The following is a 21,101-nucleotide window of genomic DNA, read 5'->3' as shown; positions in this document are numbered from 1 at the left end:
TATGTCAGCAAGTGTTTGACTTGTGCGCGAGTCAAGACGGAATATCAGAAACCCTCAGGCCTACTTCAACAACCAGAGATACCACAATGGAAATGGGAGCAAATTTCCATGGATTTTGTTACTGGCCTACCTAGATCACAGCGCGGAAACGATACTATCTGGGTGATCGTGGATCGACTCACGAAATCCGCACACTTCTTGGCAATCAAGGAGACGGATAAGTTCTCCACTCTAGCGGAAATATACCTCAAGGAAGTTGTTTCGAGGCACGGGGTGCCCACCTCTATTATCTCTGATCGAGATGCACGTTTTACTTCGGAACTGTGGCAGGCAATGCACAAGTCTTTTGGCTCACGTCTTGATATGAGCACAGCGTATCACCCACAGACGGACGGGCAGTCCGAACGCACTATTCAAACATTAGAAGACATGCTTCGTGCGTGCGTAATCGACTTTGGCAACAGCTGGGAAAGGCATCTGCCACTCGTGGAATTTTCGTATAATAACAGCTACCACACCAGCATTAAAGCTGCTCCGTTTGAGGCATTGTACGGACGTAAATGCCGGTCACCTCTCTGTTGGGCAGAGGTGGGGGATAGTCAAATCACTGGTCCAGAACATGTGGTAGACACTACTGAGCGGATTGCTCAAATACGACAACGCATGGCAGCGGCTCGTGACCGTCAGAAGGCCTACGCCGATAAGGGCAGGAAACCACTTGAGCTCCAGGTTGGGGAGCGGGTATTACTCAAAGTTTCACCCTGGAAGGGTGTGGTTCGTTTTGGTAAACGCGGCAAACTTAACCCACGATACGTTGGACCTTTCGAAATCCTTGAGAAAATAGGCAAGGTGGCCTACAGACTGAAATTACCAGCAGAACTCGGTGCAGTTCACAACGTTTTCCATGTGTCAAATCTGAAGAAGTGTCTGTCAGATGAGACGCACGTAGTTCCTCTGAAGGAACTTACGATCGACGAACAGTTGAAATTCGTCGAAGAACCTGTCGAGATCACGGACCGGGATGTTAAGGTCCTCAAGAGCGCTAGAATACCTCTTGTTCGAGTTCGTTGGAACTCACGTCGCGGCCCAGAGTTCACCTGGGAGCGCGAAGATCGGATGAAACAAAAGTATCCCCAACTGTTCGAGAACAGTACCAACGCTACTGAGGCTGAAGCTACGGAATTTCGGGACGAAATTCCAGAACAACGGGGGGTGGATGTGACACCCCAGGAAAACCGGGAAAACCTTGCAACTTAACTAGCTTCCTCAGTGAGTGCCATCAAATTTCGGGACGAAATTTCTTTCAACTTGGGGATGATGTGACAACTCGAAATCTAGAACCTTTCGTTGTGTCTTAATGTGACTTACTTGTACGTTATGTGATTAGTTGAATGATTAAACTTAATGATAAACGTGAACTTTTATGTGCTTTGTATGTGTGCATTTGTATATATATGTGTGTACGTGTTATATGTGAACCGAGAACCCGACACGAAACAACAAAGAACCCGACTCGAGACCATGAGGTCTCGAGTGAATAGTGACCGAATGGGCCTTTGGGCCGAGAACCTTTGGCCGGTTGGGCCATTGGGCCGAAAACCCTTAGCCGAAACCCATAGGGTGCACACACTTGGAACTTGGCTATATATACCACACCTTAGTTAGTTTTGCCATTTTGTTGAACATTAGAACACACACACTCTCCTACTTCTCTCTCACTAGAACTCTAGAACACAAACACACCTCCAAGACTCTCGGATCTAATCGGTTAGCACAAGAACTCTCGGGCTTGGAACTTCGGATCGGCACACACACACACATCACCAACCGGTTAGTATTTTTATGGTTAATCTTGTTGTGCTTTGTGATGTATGATAAAATGCATGAAATGATGTTTAATGTTAGTGTTTCTTGATGATTATTGTTAGTTCATGATATGTTTGTGCTTAAATGGATGCATGAATGAGATGAAGTTTTATGTGTGTTAAAAAGTCTAGTGTTGGAATGTGTTCATGTGTTAAATAGAGTTTAAACTACTAGATCTTGATGATACATGAAATCGGGTTGCACTTGGCATGAAATCGGACATATATAAAAACCGAGTTGTGTGTTATGTTTAGTGTTTTGATGCTTGTTCATAGTTGTGGTTGATATAAGTGTTAAAAATGTTATGAACTTGATGAAGATGGGTTTGAATGTGTGAAGAACACTTTGAATGATAGTTAAGATATGAAAACCCTTGTGATTTTGATCCATCTTTGACTAGTAACCTGATTAGGAAAACTGTTAGTGGAATGCTATTGGTAGTTTCCTGATTTGGGCCTGATTATATTGTACTAATGGGACTGATACACCTGCATCAACACGTGAACTTGAAAACGACAGCTTACCGACTCGCAATCACCCGTTGCGACTCGCAACCACAGCGTGATGACTCGAGACCACGCGGTTGCGACTCGCAACCATAACAGGACAAGCCGAAACCACAGGTTACGAGTCCCGTTGCGACTCGAGACCTTAGCATGATGAACCGAGACTACGGTTGCGACACCGGTTGCGACTCGCAACCATCCATGATCAACACACAGCATGACTCGAGACCATGCTTGCGAGTCCGGTTGCGACTCGAGACCACACTTTTGGGCCTTAGTTAATGGGCCAGACTGATGGGCTTCTGTGTTATCTGCTTTTACGTGTTTGGGCCTAAGTAGTTGGGCTGAACTGTGAACCTTATGTGCTACTGTTGATACTGTGAACTGTTACTGCTAAACGTGCTTGCCAAACGTGTTGAACATTTATGCACTACTTGGTTCGAATCTGATTATAAGTGATATCCGTGTTAGGACGTAACTGACTACTTGCGACTTGATTGACTTTCTGTGATTAACTGCCGAGCAAACCAAGGTGAGTTCACACCCTTTACAAAGCATGGGATTCCCTGGGTTGGGAACGGGGTTAAGGAACGTGGGTTCCTCGTCTACCTTGGGTAGGACGTCAGTGGTTCAGGAATGTGATTCCTCGTCCGGATGGACGGATAAACGTACTAGACTAAAACTCTATCACGAAGTCCCTCCTTTTTGTATCGACTAATCGCCGGGCCAATGGCGAGCAGGTCATTAGTTAGATAGCGCTATTTAGGTCTGACAAGCCTCACACCGTGCCGCAGAGGACGGGCGTGAACTAATGGATCTGGGGCACGTCAATGATGATAGACATTGATGTTTTCAGGGCACATAAACATGACTACAGTCAGCAGTCGATACGGTAACGAGTCTAGTATACACATGGGGTAGCCCCCACGGCTGGAGAGCCAGATGATGTACATGGGGTAGCCCCCACGGCCGAAATGCCTGATAACTACATGGGGTAGCCCCCACGGCCGGAGTGCCGGAGTAACTGGGAACGAACATGTCACGTTTTTAAACTATGGGGTAACCCCCACGGCAGGATGCCAGTTAAAGTAAACTGTTTTCGAAACAACTAAAACGAACGCCCACCCGTGAACTCACTCAACTAGTTGTTGACTCGTTACTACATGCTTTGCAGGACTATAGGTACTCAGTGGGAGCTTGCATGGAGGAGGATCGTTGTGGGACAGGGATTGCTACATGCTATGTTAACTTAAAACTTTTGGACTTATGTTATAACTTTAAACTTATGCTTCCGCTTGCAACTTAAACTTATTTGTTTTGGAACACCAATCGTATTGGTTAAACTTTTATAACTACTTATATGCTTGTTCAGTATGATTGGTGGCTGGATCCTGGTCAGTCACGCCTCCAAGCGGTAGTACTCCGCAAGGTGGGATTTTGGGGGTGTGACAGATATGTCATGGTTTTGGGTGAGAGTGGGGGGTCAGACGTGTACCCACCGCCCACTTACACCAATAGAACAACAAAAGCCTCAAAACTGGTACAACCCTAAATGCACGTGGTACAACTTGCTAAGTCCACAAATGTTACCTGAAAACTAAACTGGTACAACCCTAAATGCATACGGTACAACTTGCTAAGCCCACAAATGTTACAAAATTATAGTATATAATTATAAGAATTTGTAAATTTCTTTAAATAATTTTTTTTATAATTTAAAACATGATTATAAAACTTTTATAAACTTCATATAATCTGTGAAGATATTATAATATTATATTGTGTGATAGTTATGAATTTAAATTTCATAGTATTTTATTAAAAATGATGAACTCAATCATGGGCAGAAATATTGTGTGAAGAAATATAAACATGTTTCGCTCGTAGTGTTAGTTTTATGGAAAATTTTTGAAAATTTGTTTTTTGGTATAAATATTGGATTCTTAAGAGTCCGACCCCACCGATTTGGATTTTGAGAGTGCGGCCCCACTGAGTTTTCGTTGAGACTCAGCCACTGAACTCATTGAGACACATTAACTTATCTGGTACGAAAAATGTTGGGTGCAAAGACACAATGGATCGCAAAATATAACACAATGAATCGCAAAATGTAACTCAATGTCGAGGGAAAAGGACCCAGTGACTCGCAACAAATACGTAATCCAAATAAAGAAAAGACACAAATGTAACTCAATGTCGAGGGAAAAGGACCCAGTGACTCGCAACAAATACGTAATCCAAATAAAGAAAAGACACAATGACAAATAAAAAGATACAACGATCAAAACAAAAATTCTAAAATCTACAAGCTAAAAATCTAAACGCGAAAACCTAAAATCTCATATCGTAGAGTTCGACGAAACGGTTTCAGTGCCGCTTGAATGAGTTCAATCGGAATCCATTTGATACTCTTACTATGTCTTCCTATCTTTAGAAGACTATGTATTTGAACCTTGGCCTGAAAATGTAAATAGTTTATTATAAAATGTAAAATATTATGGTTATCTAGAAAATGTAAGGATGCATGACATACTGTTTCAAAATAAATTCTTAAGGTGAAAGATAATGTTATTGTTGTGTAAATATGTTGTACAATTCAGTTGGACAAACAATAAACTTCGTTTCAAACGAACTCCAAGTAACCGCGCCTTGTCCACTATTGGTATCGTAACCCAAATAAAAAAATAGGGTAGAGACCATTTCATAGTAGGTCAATAAGACCAGTTTTCACATACAAACATCAAGTTACATAAAGATTTGCCTAGTAACCATTGCACAGCAGGGACGGACCCACCACCATGCTAAGGTGGGCGGGCGTACCCCCGAGAAAAAAAATTTTTATGTAAATTTCCGACGAAAATCCCGTCCGCACCCCTTGGAATTTTTCGGCCGCACCCCTTGGAATTTTTCGTCCGCACACCTTGGAATATTATACATTTTTTAGTAAAGTTTGGTTTTTTTATAAAAATACTACCTATATTAATACATTATATACACTTAATCACTTCCGACGAAAATCCCGTCCGCACCCCTTGGAATTTTTTGTCCGCACCCCTTGGAATTTTTCGGCCGCACCCTTGAAATTTTTCGTCTGCACACCTTGGAATATTATACATTTTTTTAGTAAAGTTTGGTTTTTTTATAAAAATACTACCTATATTAATACATTATATACACTTAATCACTTGTACTACTCAAACCCAAACCAAAGCTTAACCCAAACCAAACCTTTACTTTAGCCCACTAACATAATTTGTAGCCCATTAGTCCATTACCCTACCCAACATAACATAAATAAAAATACTAAAGTTAAGCCCATATCAGTCGCACCCCTTCAATTTCCCCATCCCCATTCCCGCCCAGCGATCTTCGTTCTTTCTGCCCTCCTGCCCAGCGACTGAGCGACATCATCAGCAGCAACACAGGTCGACGATCACAGCCGAAAAGTGACCGAAATCCGCCCCAGCAGCAACACAGCAGCGGCGGCCGGCGATTGAGCAACAGGCGGTAAGTTTTATGGTTTTTTTATGATGCCTTAGATGATTTTTATGTTGATTTTTTGATGATTTTAATTGAAAAATCTTCTGTTTTTAGTCGTTGGTTTACTGCCTTAGATGAAATCTTGTTATTTAGATGATTTTTAGTGGTAATTAAACAATTCTAGGCCTTGATTGCTTGAATGGTTGAAAGTTAAAATTAAACAAATAGGTTATGGATCAATTTGATTGTGATAGGAACCATGAGTAGAGACGTTATGGCGCGATTTCTCAAGAGGAAAATGGATACATCTTCCGAACTAATTGATTTGGATACTCTTCCTTCAGATCCGTATGATTGCAAGCCGATAAAATCATATAACGTGAATCAAAAGGATGCGATTAGAAGGGCATATATACTAAGAGGACCGTATCAACCAAGAGGTATCGAATTCCCACAAACAAAGTTTCAAGGTGACGAGTTAAGAAAATTTAAGGAAGAATGGTATGACAAACATGAGTATAAGGGATGGTTAGAGTATAGCTCAAAATCGGATCGCGTGTTTTGCTTATGTTGCTATTTGTTTAGGAGCCACTTCGGAGATGGTAGAGACACATTTGTGTGCGGTGGGTATAACAATTGGAAAAAGGTACATGCGTCACTTAAAAAACATGTTGGTTTAGTTAATAGTCTACACAACAAATGTTTCCAAATGAGTGCCGATTTAGTTAACGAAAATCAAGCGGTACACACACAATGGGACAATAGGACCCCTAAGGAGAAACGTGAATACCGACTTAGACTTAGTGCTTCTACTTTGCCTGGGAAAAGGTTGTTGAATGGCGGATTGGCGTTTCGTGGACATGATGAATCAAAAGATTCATTAAATCAAGGGAATTTCTTAGAGCTTTTAGAACTCATGGGTGAAATGAATGAAGAGCTTGCTAACGTTATTTTAGAGAATGCACCCGCGAATAACCAAATGACAAGTCCTAAAATTCAAGCGGACATCAAACATTGTTATGCTCAAGAGGTAATTAAACAAATTTTAGAAGAACTTGGTGATGATGTTTTTTCTTTATTAGTAGATGAATCATGTGATGTATCAAAAAAAAGAACAAATGGCAGTTGTTATTCATTTTGTTGATAAAGTTGGGATTGTTAAGGAGCGTTTTATTGGGCTTGTTCATGTCAAAGAGACAAGCGCAATAACACTCAAAACGGCTATTGATGATATATTGGCACGTTATGGGTTAAGTTTGAAAAGGATTAGAGGCCAAGGCTATAACGGGGCAAGTAACATGTCGGGCGAGTTTAACGGCCTAAGGGCTCTAATCTTAAAGGAAAATGTTTCGGCCTTTTATATTCATTGCTTTGCACACCAACTTCAACTAGTTGTTGTGGCGGTGGCGCACAAACACACACCAATTTGGAGAGTTTTTGAAACGATAACATGTTTAACAAATGTCGTTTGTGCATCTTCTAAATGACAAGATATGCTTCGTGAAAGCCAAAGAAGACAATTGGAAAAAATGGAAGACGTACTTTGTACCGGAAGTGGGTTGAACCAAGAAATGACACTTTCAAGGCCCGGGGATACACGTTGGAATTCCCATTACAAGACACTTTCCCATTTAATTTCTTTATATCCAAACATTATGGAAGTTCTTGGATGGTTAGTAGAAACGGGTCAAACTCTTCCTTGTAGTAGACAAGCGGACGGACTTCTAGAGGATATGAAAAAATACGACTTTGTATTTTACATACACTTGATGGAGCATATTCTAAACATCACACATATGTTGTCCCAATGTCTTCAAAGAAAGGAGCAAGATTTGATGAATACGGTTAAATTGGTTTCTTCCACCAAAAACCAACTTGAAAAGTTTAGGTTAGAAGGTTTTAATGAGTTCTTGGAGAAAGTTAACTCCTTTTGTGACATGTATGAACTTGAGGTGAAAAAATTGGATGATGAATACGTTAACCCAAGGTGGCCAAGAAGAAAGACGAACATCACAAATCGGCATTATTACGAGTATGATTGCTTCAATGCGGTTCTTGATTTGCAAATACAAGAATTTGGGAACCGTTTTAATGAGGTAACATCGGAACTACTTGTTTGTATGAGTTGTTTGAGTCCTTGTGATAATTTTAGTGCATTTGACATTCCAAATATACTAAAGTTAGCCGAGAAGTATCCATATGATTTCAATGAAGAGGAAAAACGAAGGCTTTCGGTTCAACTCGGAAACTACTTTAATTTTGTGAAAAAAGATAAACAATTCGCCAACTTGGATGGTTTGTCAAGTCTTGTAAGGTTAATGGTTTCAACAAATATTCACGTTACTTTTACATTGGTATATCGGTTATTGAAGCTTGTTCTCGTATTACCCGTCGCAACCGCAACCGTTGAAAGATGTTTTTCGGCAATGAAGAATGTGAAGACCGACTTGCGTAATCGGATTGGGGATGAGAATTTAAGTGATAGTTGTGTATGTTATATAGAGAAAGACTTGCTTAAGAAAGTAGCTTTAGATGATTTTTTGGATAGATTTCAAAACATGAAAACCCGTAGGGCGACGTTTTAATTATGTTTGTACAAAGTTTGACGTGTTTGCCAAATATATAAATTTAGTTTGATATTCTTTTGTCTTACATGACCCGACCCGACCCGATACAACTGATTTTTTTACTTATGTACTTAGGGGCCTAAAATTTTTAAAAATGTTCCGCACCCCCATGGAAAAATTCCTGGGTCCGCCACTGTTGCACAGAAGAAAGAACAAAGGTCAGTCATAGAACCAAACACATTCTTCGGATGTTTCGCTATATTAGGGCAGTGGGGGTGGTCCGTGATGGCCACCCATCACGTGTGAAACTTCACCTTGCACACCGCCGCCTCCCCTTGTATAACGCGTGATAGGATTAATGTCACACCCTGGCTCTGCGGAAGCGTCGTTATTTTGGTGTGACTTCTTAATACCATAGCTTAACCATAACAAGCTATATGAAATAAAAACCATGCAAGATTATCCATTAAATTAAGTTTTAAAAACCAAATACAGCAACATTGTCTTAGGAAGTTGACTCAAGCAACGGAAACTACACCCGGATAACATAAAACATTGTTTAGAAGACACAAAAATCAACATGAAATAAACACAGTTTAAGAACTGTGACTCGTCCAGGAAAAAGTCACATCCCTTAAACTTGGATGACCTCGTAACCCTTAAGCAGCGGGAAAACGTGACATACCGCGCCAGATCTTTAGTTCCCTGAAATACATGTAAGTTGGAAAAATCAACAATAATGTTGAGCGAGTTCATGTGTAAGTGAGTAATAAAACCTTTGTAAGTATAAAATCCTGGTATGTAGCAAATAAGGAAAAAGAGATCACCAATGGTTTGCAAGGCCATTGATATGTGTGAAGTGCAAGTAGGAAGACTCAAACCTAGCGGATTTATGCGTTGGGCACAAAGTCACCCCGAGGTCCGTTATGCTGGGCCTGGGGCTGGGCTCGCTACACCCAGATAGATCTACCGCTACTGTCCCTCGGTCCTACAATGAGGATTAATGGCCTCAAGTTTCCGCCTACCCACTCACATGATCTAAGTAGTAACCCTCCTTACGCTAACCATACCATGTAAAAAGTATTCGTAATCATAGTAACATGTATTTTACCCCCGCAGTTTAGAAAACTGAAAACAGTTAAGAGAAAAGAGGGACATGAACTCACAGTGGTGCGTCTCTATGAAGTAAATCTCCTGATCAATCAGCTGTGCGACGACCTACACGTACTATCTTCTATTAGACGGACGACCGTGCCTTAGTTTAAGGTTTAATGTCTTTGGGAAATAGTTAGACAACTATTTCGTAATTACACTTAGTAATTATTTAGTAAATATTTTCCTTCCCAAGGATGGGGGTTTTAATACATGTACGTTTCTGTATCTTCGGAATATATTATTAAGTCTCACTTAAAATATATTTTAATCCTTTCTCCAAAATATAAATATTTTTCCCAAAAATATTATATTTTATTTCACATAATTTTTCCAAAATAATATCCTTGTCAAAATACACATTCATTAGTATTTTTCTGAAAATACGTAAGTTACATTGTACTGTTCGGGTGGTAATAATAATTGCCGGTGTAACTTAAATAATTATTGTGAAGGCGTTCGTATTATTTTGGAATCGTTACTATTTGGTAATATTATTTTTACCCTAAAAATAGTATTTGTATAGTTCGCAAAATAATCATAAAAATCTCACAAGTGTTGTTATGAAAAATATATACTAAATATATATTTATCAAGTTTTATTTTGTGAAAATCCCACCTCCGACACTTAGAAATGTTGTAATAAAAATTGTGGCGAAATTTATATTTTTGAAAACAAGTTAGAAATATATTTATAATACTTGTAGTGAAAATATTTCCAAGTGTTAGGTTTTTGGAAAAATTTCGCCAGAGTTTCCCCTGTAACTGGAGGTGGCCACGCTTTCAAGCGTATCATTTTCTTTTAAAATTCAAACCAATCAATGTTCCCAACATTAACAATAACAATATCCAAACCATCAAACTAGTCAAAACAGATATAAATCGCAAAAATACATGAACTTGTGGTTTGTCCAAAATATGTAGTAACTTTCATTATTTTAGTGGATCTTTGTATAAATCAATCCGGTTTCTCGAAAGTCTCATTTTTAAAGAAGTTACATCTTTACAACTTCTAATCAACATTTACAAAAATAGTTATTTTGTCAAAGCTTTGTGTTACACAAGTGTCTACACACTTGTATGCTTACAAAAATCACTTTTGTTTATGTAGATCCCGGTTTTAGAAAACACGATTTCTTTTGACGCTTGGTCCTTTGAAAATACCACTTGTAGATCCGTAGATCTACTAGTTTTGAACACTATTTCATAAGAAAAATTGATTTTACACAAGTTCATGCTTAGTAAGTAGTAGTGTTCATCATTTAACCCTTTTCATACTTAAACATACTCTAGGTCATGTTTCATGGACACGACTTAACCGGGTTAGATGACGATCCGAGCTACTGCTAGTATAGATCAACACTAAATAATCACAACAAAACAAGTCTTACAAGTTTTACACAATTCTATAGCTTTTATCCAACATATTTAACGTTTTTTGTAAACTTTTAACATGTCATCTTGTATGTTCATGATTTTTAACCGACAAAGTTCATTTTAACCACTTTAGAATAGATCAAGAAGTCGTTTAGAGTCACTTACTACTAGCTCGAGGCTAGGGAAGAAACTAGTCGGAAATCGCATGGATAAAAGCAATGTAGCGAGGTCCTTCACGATCCGAGTGCACCGAGCTTCCTTATACGCAATTCTTGACCCTTGTATGTACTTGGAATAGCTTGATCAAGATTGAAAAGTGGCGGTGGTGGTGCTATGGTGGTCGGCCGAGAATGAGCAAGAGAGGGAGAGAGTGTGTTGGTGAGTTGTGGTGAAATGAAGGTTATGGTGTGCTTATGCTAGAACTTATAGATAAATCATTCCAAGATTAACCAAAGGTCCCAATGTCTAATTGATATTAGACAAAGATGATTTAAATAATAATCAAAGTACAAAGGGTGTCCCCTTGGGGACGAGTTCGGTTAAGGGGGGGTGTCCTTAGTTAGATTTCAACCATTAGTTAGCCATTTAGTTAAGTTAAGTTGGAGGTTAACTCGGTTACTAGCGTGTTATGCATTAAAGCGGCTGTTAGGGTATTCGTGGACCCTAACTGGTTCAGAAAAACAAAAAAACAGTGTAAATGGCAATATTTTTATGTTCCGGGTAAAGTCCGGTTGTTCGGTTGGATAGTGATCCGTTAAAGGGCTTGACAAAGCTTTAAAGTGTCGTTATTACTATTTTTAGTGACACAACTTATTCCCGACACTTTGGAAAGTGTCTAGTAATATTTTTCTCATGTTTTGGCACTTTATTAGTTAGCTAGATGCTGAATTTATAATTAAAGTGCTGAATTTATAATTAAAGTGCTGAATTTTGTACTTAAAGTACGTTTTAGGCACATCCGGTCACTATAACTTATACCTAGTGACGCAGTTCTACAACCCTCTTATCCCTACACTCTCTACTAGTGTAGTAAACTATCTCGGGCTCATACAGGCCTTAGAGGTAGTGTCTGCGTGATGCTGGCTATATCAGCATGTTTAATAGGTTATCCGTTCATAGTGCTACTGTGCTTTTGTGCATCAAGGTTGTCACTAGAGTTCAGTATGTAATAATAGAGTGACAGCAAATAAAGTATGATGCAAGTATGTTCATGTATCAGTATTCAGATAGCAGTTTATCCATAATTTCAATCAAGCACAGTAATTAAGCAGAAATTAATTATTAATTAAGTCGTACGGATACCTGGTTTGGTGAGTGTTGTCACATTCTCCCCCCGTTAGAAATATTTCGTCCCGAAATTTTAAGTTCTGCTTCTAGCAGCAGGGTTCTTGGGAAATAAGTGGGGGTATTTCTCTTTCATTCGGTCCTCACGCTCCCAGGTGTATTCTTGGGAAATAGGTAAGAAGTGCGCAGACTTCGTTAATCGGTCCACTATTACCCAAATAGTGTCATGACCTCTTGGTGTTCTTGGCAACTTTGTAATAAAATCCATGGAGATTTGTTCCCATTTCCACTTGGGAATTTCTGGTTGTTGCAGAAGTCCTGAAGGCTTTTGGTATTCAGCTTTAACCTTTGCACATGTTAAACACTTGCTCACATAAACAGCAACATCGCCTTTCATCCTAGGCCACCAGTAATAATCTTTAAGGTCCTGGTACATCTTATCCGCTCCTGGATGGATAGAGTACCGCGATTTGTGAGCTTCATCATAAATAACTTTCCTCAAACCACCAAACAGAGGAACCCGAATCCTTTTCTCAAAACATAACGTTCCTTCCTCGTTTGGCACCAATTGCTTCTCCATCCCACGGAGATATTCTTCTTCAAGGTTCCTTTCCTTAAGAGCTTCTTTTTGCGCGGCACGAATGCGCAAGGAAAGATCGGTTTGGATAATCATCTCCAAAGCCCTAACCCTTATGGGCTTGATCCTTTCTTTTCGACTGAGGGCGTCGGCGACCACATTCGCCTTCCCTGGATGATACTTTATCTCGCAGTCATAATCATTCAACAACTCAACCCATCGTCTTTGCCTCATATTCAACTCCTTCTGGTTGAATATGTGTTGTAGACTCTTATGATCTGTAAAAATTGTACATTTCGTACCATATAGGTAGTGTCTCCAGATCTTTAATGCAAATACCACTGCGCCAAGTTCCAAGTCATGTGTGGTATTGTTCTTTTCGTGCACTTTCAGCTGTCGTGACGCGTAAGCAATAACCTTTTGGCGTTGCATCAACACGCAACCCAATCCTTGACGCGAGGCGTCACAGTATACCACGAAATCATCAGTACCTTCCGGTAGTGCTAAGATTGGCGCATTGCAGAGCTTATCTTTCAATATCTGGAATGCTTCTTCCTGTTTGATTCCCCAATCAAACTTCTTATCTTTCTGCGTGAGGAGCGTCAATGGTTGAGCGATCTTCGAAAAATCCTCAATGAACCTTCGATAGTAGCCAGCCAAACCCAAGAATTGTCGAATCTCAGTTGGCGTCTTTGGCGTTTCCCAATTCTTGATCGCTTCGATCTTGGTGGGATCCACGTGGATTCCATCTCCATTTACTACATGTCCAAGAAATTGGACTTCACGTAGCCAAAACTCGCACTTAGAGAATTTGGCATACAACTGTTCCTTCTTCAGCAACTCCAAAATAGCTCTTAGGTGCTGTTCATGCTCAGCCTTCGTCTTTGAATAAATCAAAATGTCGTCGATGAACACAATCACAAACTTATCCAAGTATGGCTTGCAAACTCTATTCATCAAATCCATTAAGACTGCAGGTGCATTTGTTAATCCAAACGGCATCACTAGGAACTCGTAGTGTCCATAACGAGTTCTGAAGGCTGTCTTTGGGATACTTTCCTCTTGTATCCTTAGCTGAAGGTATCCAGATCGAAGATCGATCTTTGAATAAAAGCTTGAACCTTGGAGTTGGTCGAATAAATCATCGATTCTTGGCAGAGGGTATCTATTCTTGATTGTTAGCTTATTCAACTCCCGGTAGTCGATACACATACGAAAACTACCGTCCTTCTTCTTAACAAACAGGACCGGAGCTCCCCAAGGCGAGAAGCTTGGTCTGATGAATCCCTTGTCTAACAACTCTTGAAGTTGTGTCGACAATTCCTGCATCTCAGACGGTGCAAGTCTATAGGGTGCCTTAGCCACAGGCGCGGCGCCTGGAACTAAATCGATGCGAAACTCTACTTGCCTCTGAGGTGGCAATCCAGGCAAGTCCTCTGGGAAGACTTCTGGATATTCCCTCACGACAGGGATGTCTTCAATCTTTGGTTCTGCAGCTTTCTTATCCACAATGTGTGCCAGGAAGGCAGCACATCCCTTCTGTAAACACTTTCGCGCTTTCAAGCGGCTGATAATTCTCAAAGGCGTATCACGCTTCTCTCCATGAACCACAATTGTTTCACCATCTTCGGTTGGGATACGAACGACCTTTTCGTGACAAACAATTTCTGCCTTGTTGCTTGATAACCAATCCGTTCCTACTACCACATCGAAGCTTCCCAGCTGGACTAGTCGTAAATCCAAAGCAAACTCACGCTCTCCCAATTCGATCACACAACCTCTGACAACTTCATTGGCCTCTACTAACTTTCCATTAGCCAATTCGATTGAGCAGGGAATATTTAACTTACTAGCGGCTAACCCAAGCATATTCTTAAACTCTAACGATACGAAGCTATAATCGGCACCAGTATCAAATAAAACGGATGCATAGCGTTGGTTTACAGGGAACGTACCAGTAACGACATTGGGATCCTGGCGCGCTTCCCTCGCTTCGATATTGAAGACTCTTCCACGGGCTTGATTCAATTCTGGGCAGTTCCGCTTGTAGTGCCCAATATCACCACGGTTAAAGCATCCAGGTCTTTGCCCATTTCCACCTCCATTTCCAGCTTGATTTTTGTTGTTTGGGTTCGCATTACCAGTACCAACCTGATTTGCATTGTTGCCACGATTCCCATTACCTCCATGGTTTCCTTGTGGGCGATTTCCATTTCCACCCCGGTTATTGTTTCTGTTTCCAAATCCTCCTTGGCCTCCCCGGCCAACAGTAGCCCAACAAGAATCCTTTGAGTGGCCAGTTTTCCCACATGCTTCACATACTTTCAAACCACACCGGCCAGAATGGTGACGTTGCCAGGTGTTGCACTTGGGCTGGGTGCCCATATATCCCTTTCCTTTCTTTCCACTACCGGCTGTAACCTGAGCTGGCGCGCTTGACTCCCCTTTCTTAACAACCCCACTAGTGCCTTGCTTGAAGTTCGAGAACTTTCGTTTGTTACCTCCGGATGACTCGACGTGAGTCTCCTTCTTCTTTGTCTCGACATCATCGAACTTGTTTAGGCGGATAGCCTCCTTAGTGAGAGCCACGCTCAGATCAATTGCCTCAGTGATTGTTGCAGGCTTGGAGGAGGTCACCATACTTATGATTTGAGGAGCTAAACCCCAAATGAAGCGTTCAATCCGCTTGAATTCTGGAGTGACCATATAAGGTACCACATGCGACAGGTCGTGAAACCTCTGAACATATTCTGCGATCTTCGGACCTTCCATCTTCAAGTGCCAAAACTCAGTTTCCAACCTTTGAATTTCAGCGCGAGAGCAATACTTTTTGCGCATAAGCTCTTTCAGCTTGGTCCATGTCATTGCGTAGGCTGCGGCTTCTCCAAGAGTCTGCACTTGCAAATTCCACCAGGACAGGGCTCCATCCAAGAATAGCCCAGAAATGTAGGTGACTTGCTGGTCTGGTGCACATTTGCTCATGCAGAGAACAGATTCAGTCTTCTCGGCCCAACGAACAAAAGGGACAGCACCTCCGGTGCCATCAAAGTTGACATGCTTGCAGTCTAGAAACTGCTTGTAGGTGCACCCTGCACATACGTTACAATATATGAATGGCATTAGCATCTTTGCTAGGGATATCCAATTAGGTCATGGTATGTCTTAATGACTTAGTATTACCATGAGGTGGATTGTTGTTGTCGTTATTGTTTGAACTGCTTCCGCTGGGTCCTCCTTGAGAGGCGGCGTATTGCACGATGGCGGCAGCGATGATTTGTTGGAGTTCTGCCTCGTTGGTAGGCATTGGCGTTTGACATCTCGGCGGCATCTTCTAAAAGATGGGTTCACGTTGGTCAGGTCATAGTAAAGCGTACGTATATAATGATAGTAATAGTACATAACATCTCATGTTATAAATAGACCAATCACATAACATCCCATGTTACAATTATATCAATTACACAACATCCCATGTTATAAATATATCCATCACACAACATCCCATTTCATAAAACATAAATAATCAATCAAACATCATATATGATGAGAATACTGCGATTGCCATAAATCGAGACCACATGGTAAAGTGTACAAGTACATAATAGTGTCATACAACATCAATGACTAAGGGCTACATCACCCTAGTCCAAAACTATATCAAATCAGTGTCAATACATCCATATACATGTCAACAAAAGTCAGAATCAGAATGTAGTCTCCAAAAAGAGCTGTGCGGTCAGAGCAATCATCGTCTTCTCACCAACGTCCACCCGTACTGTACAGAAGAGCTCAACACTGATGGCGGTGGAGGAGGGGGAAAATGGGAATAAAACAAACGACGTAAATGGAGCCAGTCCTCCTCCATGGCTCTCTGGGAACACAACCAGGAAGCCATCTGCTGCTCTAGTGCCAACAGGCGTGCAGCAGAGTCTGGTGGCAATGGTCGAGGGGGCTGCGAAGAAGCAGGGTGGGTCTTGTGACAACTCCTATTTTCGAACCTATCTTTGTGCAACGTTCTGTAATTACGTAAACTTTATTAATTGAATGTTATGATTATGTGATATGTGTGTATTAAATGTTAGTATAGTAAACGAGCCCAAACCGCACACCATAACCCGATCGCACAAGGCTCACCCGGTCGCATAAGCCCATTTGGGCCACACTCTTGGATTCGGCCCATTCCTTTGTTGCGCATAACACTTAGAGTGTTTGTAACTTTCTCACATGTTGCAAAAACACTATCACACACAAAACCCTAGCTTCTCATTCTCTCTCTCTCAAACCGACGGCAACAACCCTTTGGCGATCGAAGATCATTCCTTGTTCGGATCACCCTTGTTCACTCGAGACTTCACTTGTTTCAATCCTCTAACCCGGTTAGTATATGTTTACCGATTTCATGCTTGGTGATGTTGATGATATAATCGGTTAGTTTATATTAGATGATGTTGTGATTGTTTTGATTGTATATGTTTACATTAGGGTTATGCATGCTAGTAAACGATGGAAAATTATGCACACAAAATTCGATTATGCGTATATAGGTTGATGTTCATATATATGGATAGATTATTGTTCATGTGAATATTGTTCATGTTGATTGGGTTAGGGTTCATACGAGTTCATGATGTGATGGCCTGTTTGATCGATATTAGGTTAACCGTATGTTTGGATATTGTGTTGATTGATCTGTTTTTCGAAATTGCCAAGATGTTTGCTGATATTTAGGAATTGATTGAGTTGCAAAAGATGGAAATCTGTTACACGTTGTCTCGACCAGGGTTGCGAGTCGAGAACCCTCAGTCTCGACTCGAGACCACCTTATCAACACAAACAACACAAACCGAGACCACGGTTGCGGGTCCGGTTTCGACTCGAGACCGTGTGATCTCGACCTGATCATGACAACCCGAGACCTGCATTTGCGAGTCCCGTTGCGACTCGAGACCTGACTCGTGACCACCTAGTCTCGAGTGATTTAGGCACAAGTCGAGACCTCCTTTTGTTGCGACTCGAGATCCCTAGTCTCGACTCGAGACCAGCTACACATGCACACTGTTTGGACTTGCACTGTCACGAGCCCAATTGATTGGGCCGGATACTTGAAACTTGTTACGTGTCTGCTATTGGACTGTTATGAATACTTGTGCATGCCATGATTATAATTGCCACAATACGTGTAGAACCTGTGTGCTATATTCGAATACGAACCTGACTTGTATGATAACCATGCTAGGACGTGGTTGATCACTATATAGCTTAACCGAACTTTGTGTATCTGCTGAGCAAACCCAAGGTGAGTTCACACCCTTACTAAGGCATGGGATTCCCAAGGGCTTGGGAATGGGATTGGAAGGATAAGGTTGAATAGATTTATACGGATACCATTACTAGACTACCATACCATCGTCCTCGGTTGTGCAGGATACATACGTAAAACCTACGTATACCTAAGCTACTTGTGACAACTCGAATTCTAGAACCTTTCGTTGTGTCTTGATGTAGCTTGCTTGTACGTTATGTGACTAGTTAACCGATTAAACTTAATGATAAACGTGAACTTTTATGTGTTTTTATGTGCTTATTATGTGTGCATTGTATGTATATATACGTGTTATATGCGAACCGAGAACCCAACACGAAACAACAAGGAACCCGACTCGAGACCATGAGGTCTCGAGTGCATAGTAACCGGTTTGGGCCTTTGGCCGGTTGGGCCATTTGGGCCGTGAACACCCACTCGAAACCCATGAAGGGTGCACCACTTGGAACTTGACTATATATATATCACCCTTAGTTCTTTTTACCAATTGTTGATCATCACAACACACACACTCTCCTATCTTCTCTCTCACTAGAACTCTAGAACACAAACACACTCCTCATTCTCGGATTTGGACCTTGGATCGGCTCACACACACACCCGGTTGGAAGCTTCACACACACCCTCGAAACCCATCAACCGGTTAGTGTTTCTTGATGATTATTGTTGAATGCTTAGTGTTAAATATGTTCATGATGTGTTTGTGCTTGAATAGATGTATGATGAGATTATGTGATAATATGGTGGTTGAGTTATGCATGATATTTTGAAAAGAAATCGGTTCATGAATGTTTCTTGTTATGTGTTGAACTATGCATAAATGCTTGATGTTGAAAATAGGTTCATTGTATGTTAAAAAGATGAATGATGATATCGGTTGTACTTGGATTTGGATCCGAAAAGTTTGGGTGTTATACTAAACAAATCGGCTAATGAATATGTTTGTCATGATAGGATGCATGGTAGTGAATGATAGTTTATAATTTTGCTTGAACAAAGGTTAAATATGTGATGAATGTGTTTGAATATATGAAGAACAATTTGAATGATGGTTGAAGATGTGAAAACCCTTGTGATTTTGATCCATTTTTACTAATAGCCTGATTAGGAAAACTTGTTAGTGAAATCCTATTGGTAGTTTCCTGATTTGGGCCTGATTACATTGTACCATTAAGCTGACCATATCTGAATCAACACTGAACGTGAAAATGACAGCATACCGACTCGCAATCACCCAGTTGCGACTCGCAACCACAGCGTGATGACTCGAGACCACGCGGTTGCGACTCGCAACCATAACAGGACAAGCCGAGACCACAGGTTACGAGTCCCGTTGCGACTCGAGACCTCAGCATGATTAACCGAGACCACGGTTGCGACACCGGTTGCGACTCGCAACCATTTATGATCAGCACAAACAGCATGACTCGAGACCATGCTTGCGAGTCCGGTTGCGACTCGAGACCACACTTTGGGCCTTAGTTAATGGGCCGGCCTTGTGGACTTCCGTGTTAACTGTTAATACGTATATTGGGCTTAGGTAGAACTTGTGGGCCGAATGTGATACTGTGCACTGTTGTTAAACTGCCATAATAGAAACTGTATGCCGTAACTACTACTTGTACGTGCACTGCTTGGTTCGAATCTGATTATAAGTGATATCCGTGTTAGGACGTTATTGACTACTTGCGACTTGATTGACTTTCTGTGATTAACTGCCGAGCAAACCAAGGTGAGTTCACACTCTCTACAAAGCATGGGATTCCCTGGGTTGGGAACGGGGTTAAGGAACGTGGATTCCTCGTCCTCCTTGGGTACGACGTCAGTGGTTCAGGAATATGATTCCTCCTCCGGATGGACGGATGAAACGTACTAGACTAAAACTCTATCACGAAGTCCCTCCTTTTTGTACCGACTAATCGCCGGGCCAATGGCGAGCGGGTCATTAGTTAGATAGCGCTATTTAGGTCTGACAAGCCTCACACCGTGCCGCAGAGGACGGGCGTGAACTAATGGATCTGGGGCACGTCAATGATGATAGACATTGATGTTTTCAGGGCACATAAACATGACTACAGTCAGCAGTCGATATGGTAACGAGTCTAGTGTACGCATGGGGTAGCCCCCACGGCCGAAATGCCTGATAACTAACATGGGGTAGCCCCCACGGCCGGAGTGCCGGAGTAACTGGGAATGAACAGGTCACGTTTTTAAACTATGGGGTAACCCCCACGGCAGGATGCCAGTTAAAGGAAACTGTTTTCGGAATAACTAAAACAAACACCCAACCGTGAACTCACTCAACTAGTTGTTGACTCGTTACTACATGCTTTGCAGGACCATAGGTACTCAGCTGGAGCTTGCATGGAGGGGGGTCGTTGTGGGACACGGATTGCTACGTGCTATGTTAAACTTGAAACTTTTGAACTTATGTTATAACTTTAAACTTATGCTTCCGCTTGCAACTTAACTTGTTTGTTTTGAAACACCAATCGTATTGGTTAAACTTTTATAACTGCTTATATGCTTGTTCAGTATGATTGGTGGCTGGATCCTGGTCAGTCACGCCTCCAAGCGGTAGTACTCCGCAGGTGGGATTTTGGGGGTGTGACAGATTGGTATCAGAGCCATTGGTTATAGTGAACTTGGTTTTAATAAAGGAGAAACGTTTTTGTTAAAACCAGACTATAACCGGTTTAGTGCTCAACGGTCCACAACGACACTTCGCTCCTCATGCAAGGCTCGACGTTCTAGGTAATATGATGTATGTATATTGCCTACTTGTTAGTTACATAGTACATTGCCCATGGTATGCTTGATTAGTATAACTACTGTTGTTTGAACACGTGCGTGCTTACTCTGTCCTACTATCGTACTTTCGCGAACCTCTCTCACACGTATTACTCTTATTATGAAGAATCATGTCTGGACGCGTTAACATGACACAAGCCCAGTTGACGGCTTTGATC

The 21,101-nt window shown here is 41.3% G+C and overlaps 2 protein-coding genes across 2 annotated transcripts; both read left to right on the top strand.

Moving 5' to 3' along the window:
• The first annotated feature begins 6,126 nt into the window (after positions 1 to 6,126).
• On the top strand, positions 6,127 to 7,339 carry LOC110900693 (zinc finger MYM-type protein 1-like). Its single transcript, XM_022147563.1, has 2 exons — positions 6,127 to 6,882; positions 6,938 to 7,339. The coding sequence occupies exons 1-2, from the start codon at positions 6,127 to 6,129 to the stop codon at positions 7,337 to 7,339; spliced, it is 1,158 nt and encodes a 385-aa protein (XP_022003255.1).
• A 42-nt stretch (positions 7,340 to 7,381) lies between these two features.
• On the top strand, positions 7,382 to 8,262 carry LOC110900692. The gene is made up of 2 exons (XM_022147562.1): positions 7,382 to 8,147; positions 8,225 to 8,262. The coding sequence occupies exons 1-2, from the start codon at positions 7,382 to 7,384 to the stop codon at positions 8,260 to 8,262; spliced, it is 804 nt and encodes a 267-aa protein (XP_022003254.1).
• Positions 8,263 to 21,101: the final 12,839 nt, after the last annotated feature.

The sequence above is a fragment of the Helianthus annuus genome, chromosome 8 (genome assembly GCF_002127325.2).
Source record: "Helianthus annuus cultivar XRQ/B chromosome 8, HanXRQr2.0-SUNRISE, whole genome shotgun sequence".
NCBI classification, from domain to species: Eukaryota; Viridiplantae; Streptophyta; class Magnoliopsida; order Asterales; family Asteraceae; genus Helianthus; species Helianthus annuus.
The sequence above is the reverse complement of the archived record's forward strand: the minus strand, read 5'-3'. Positions and strand labels throughout refer to the sequence as shown.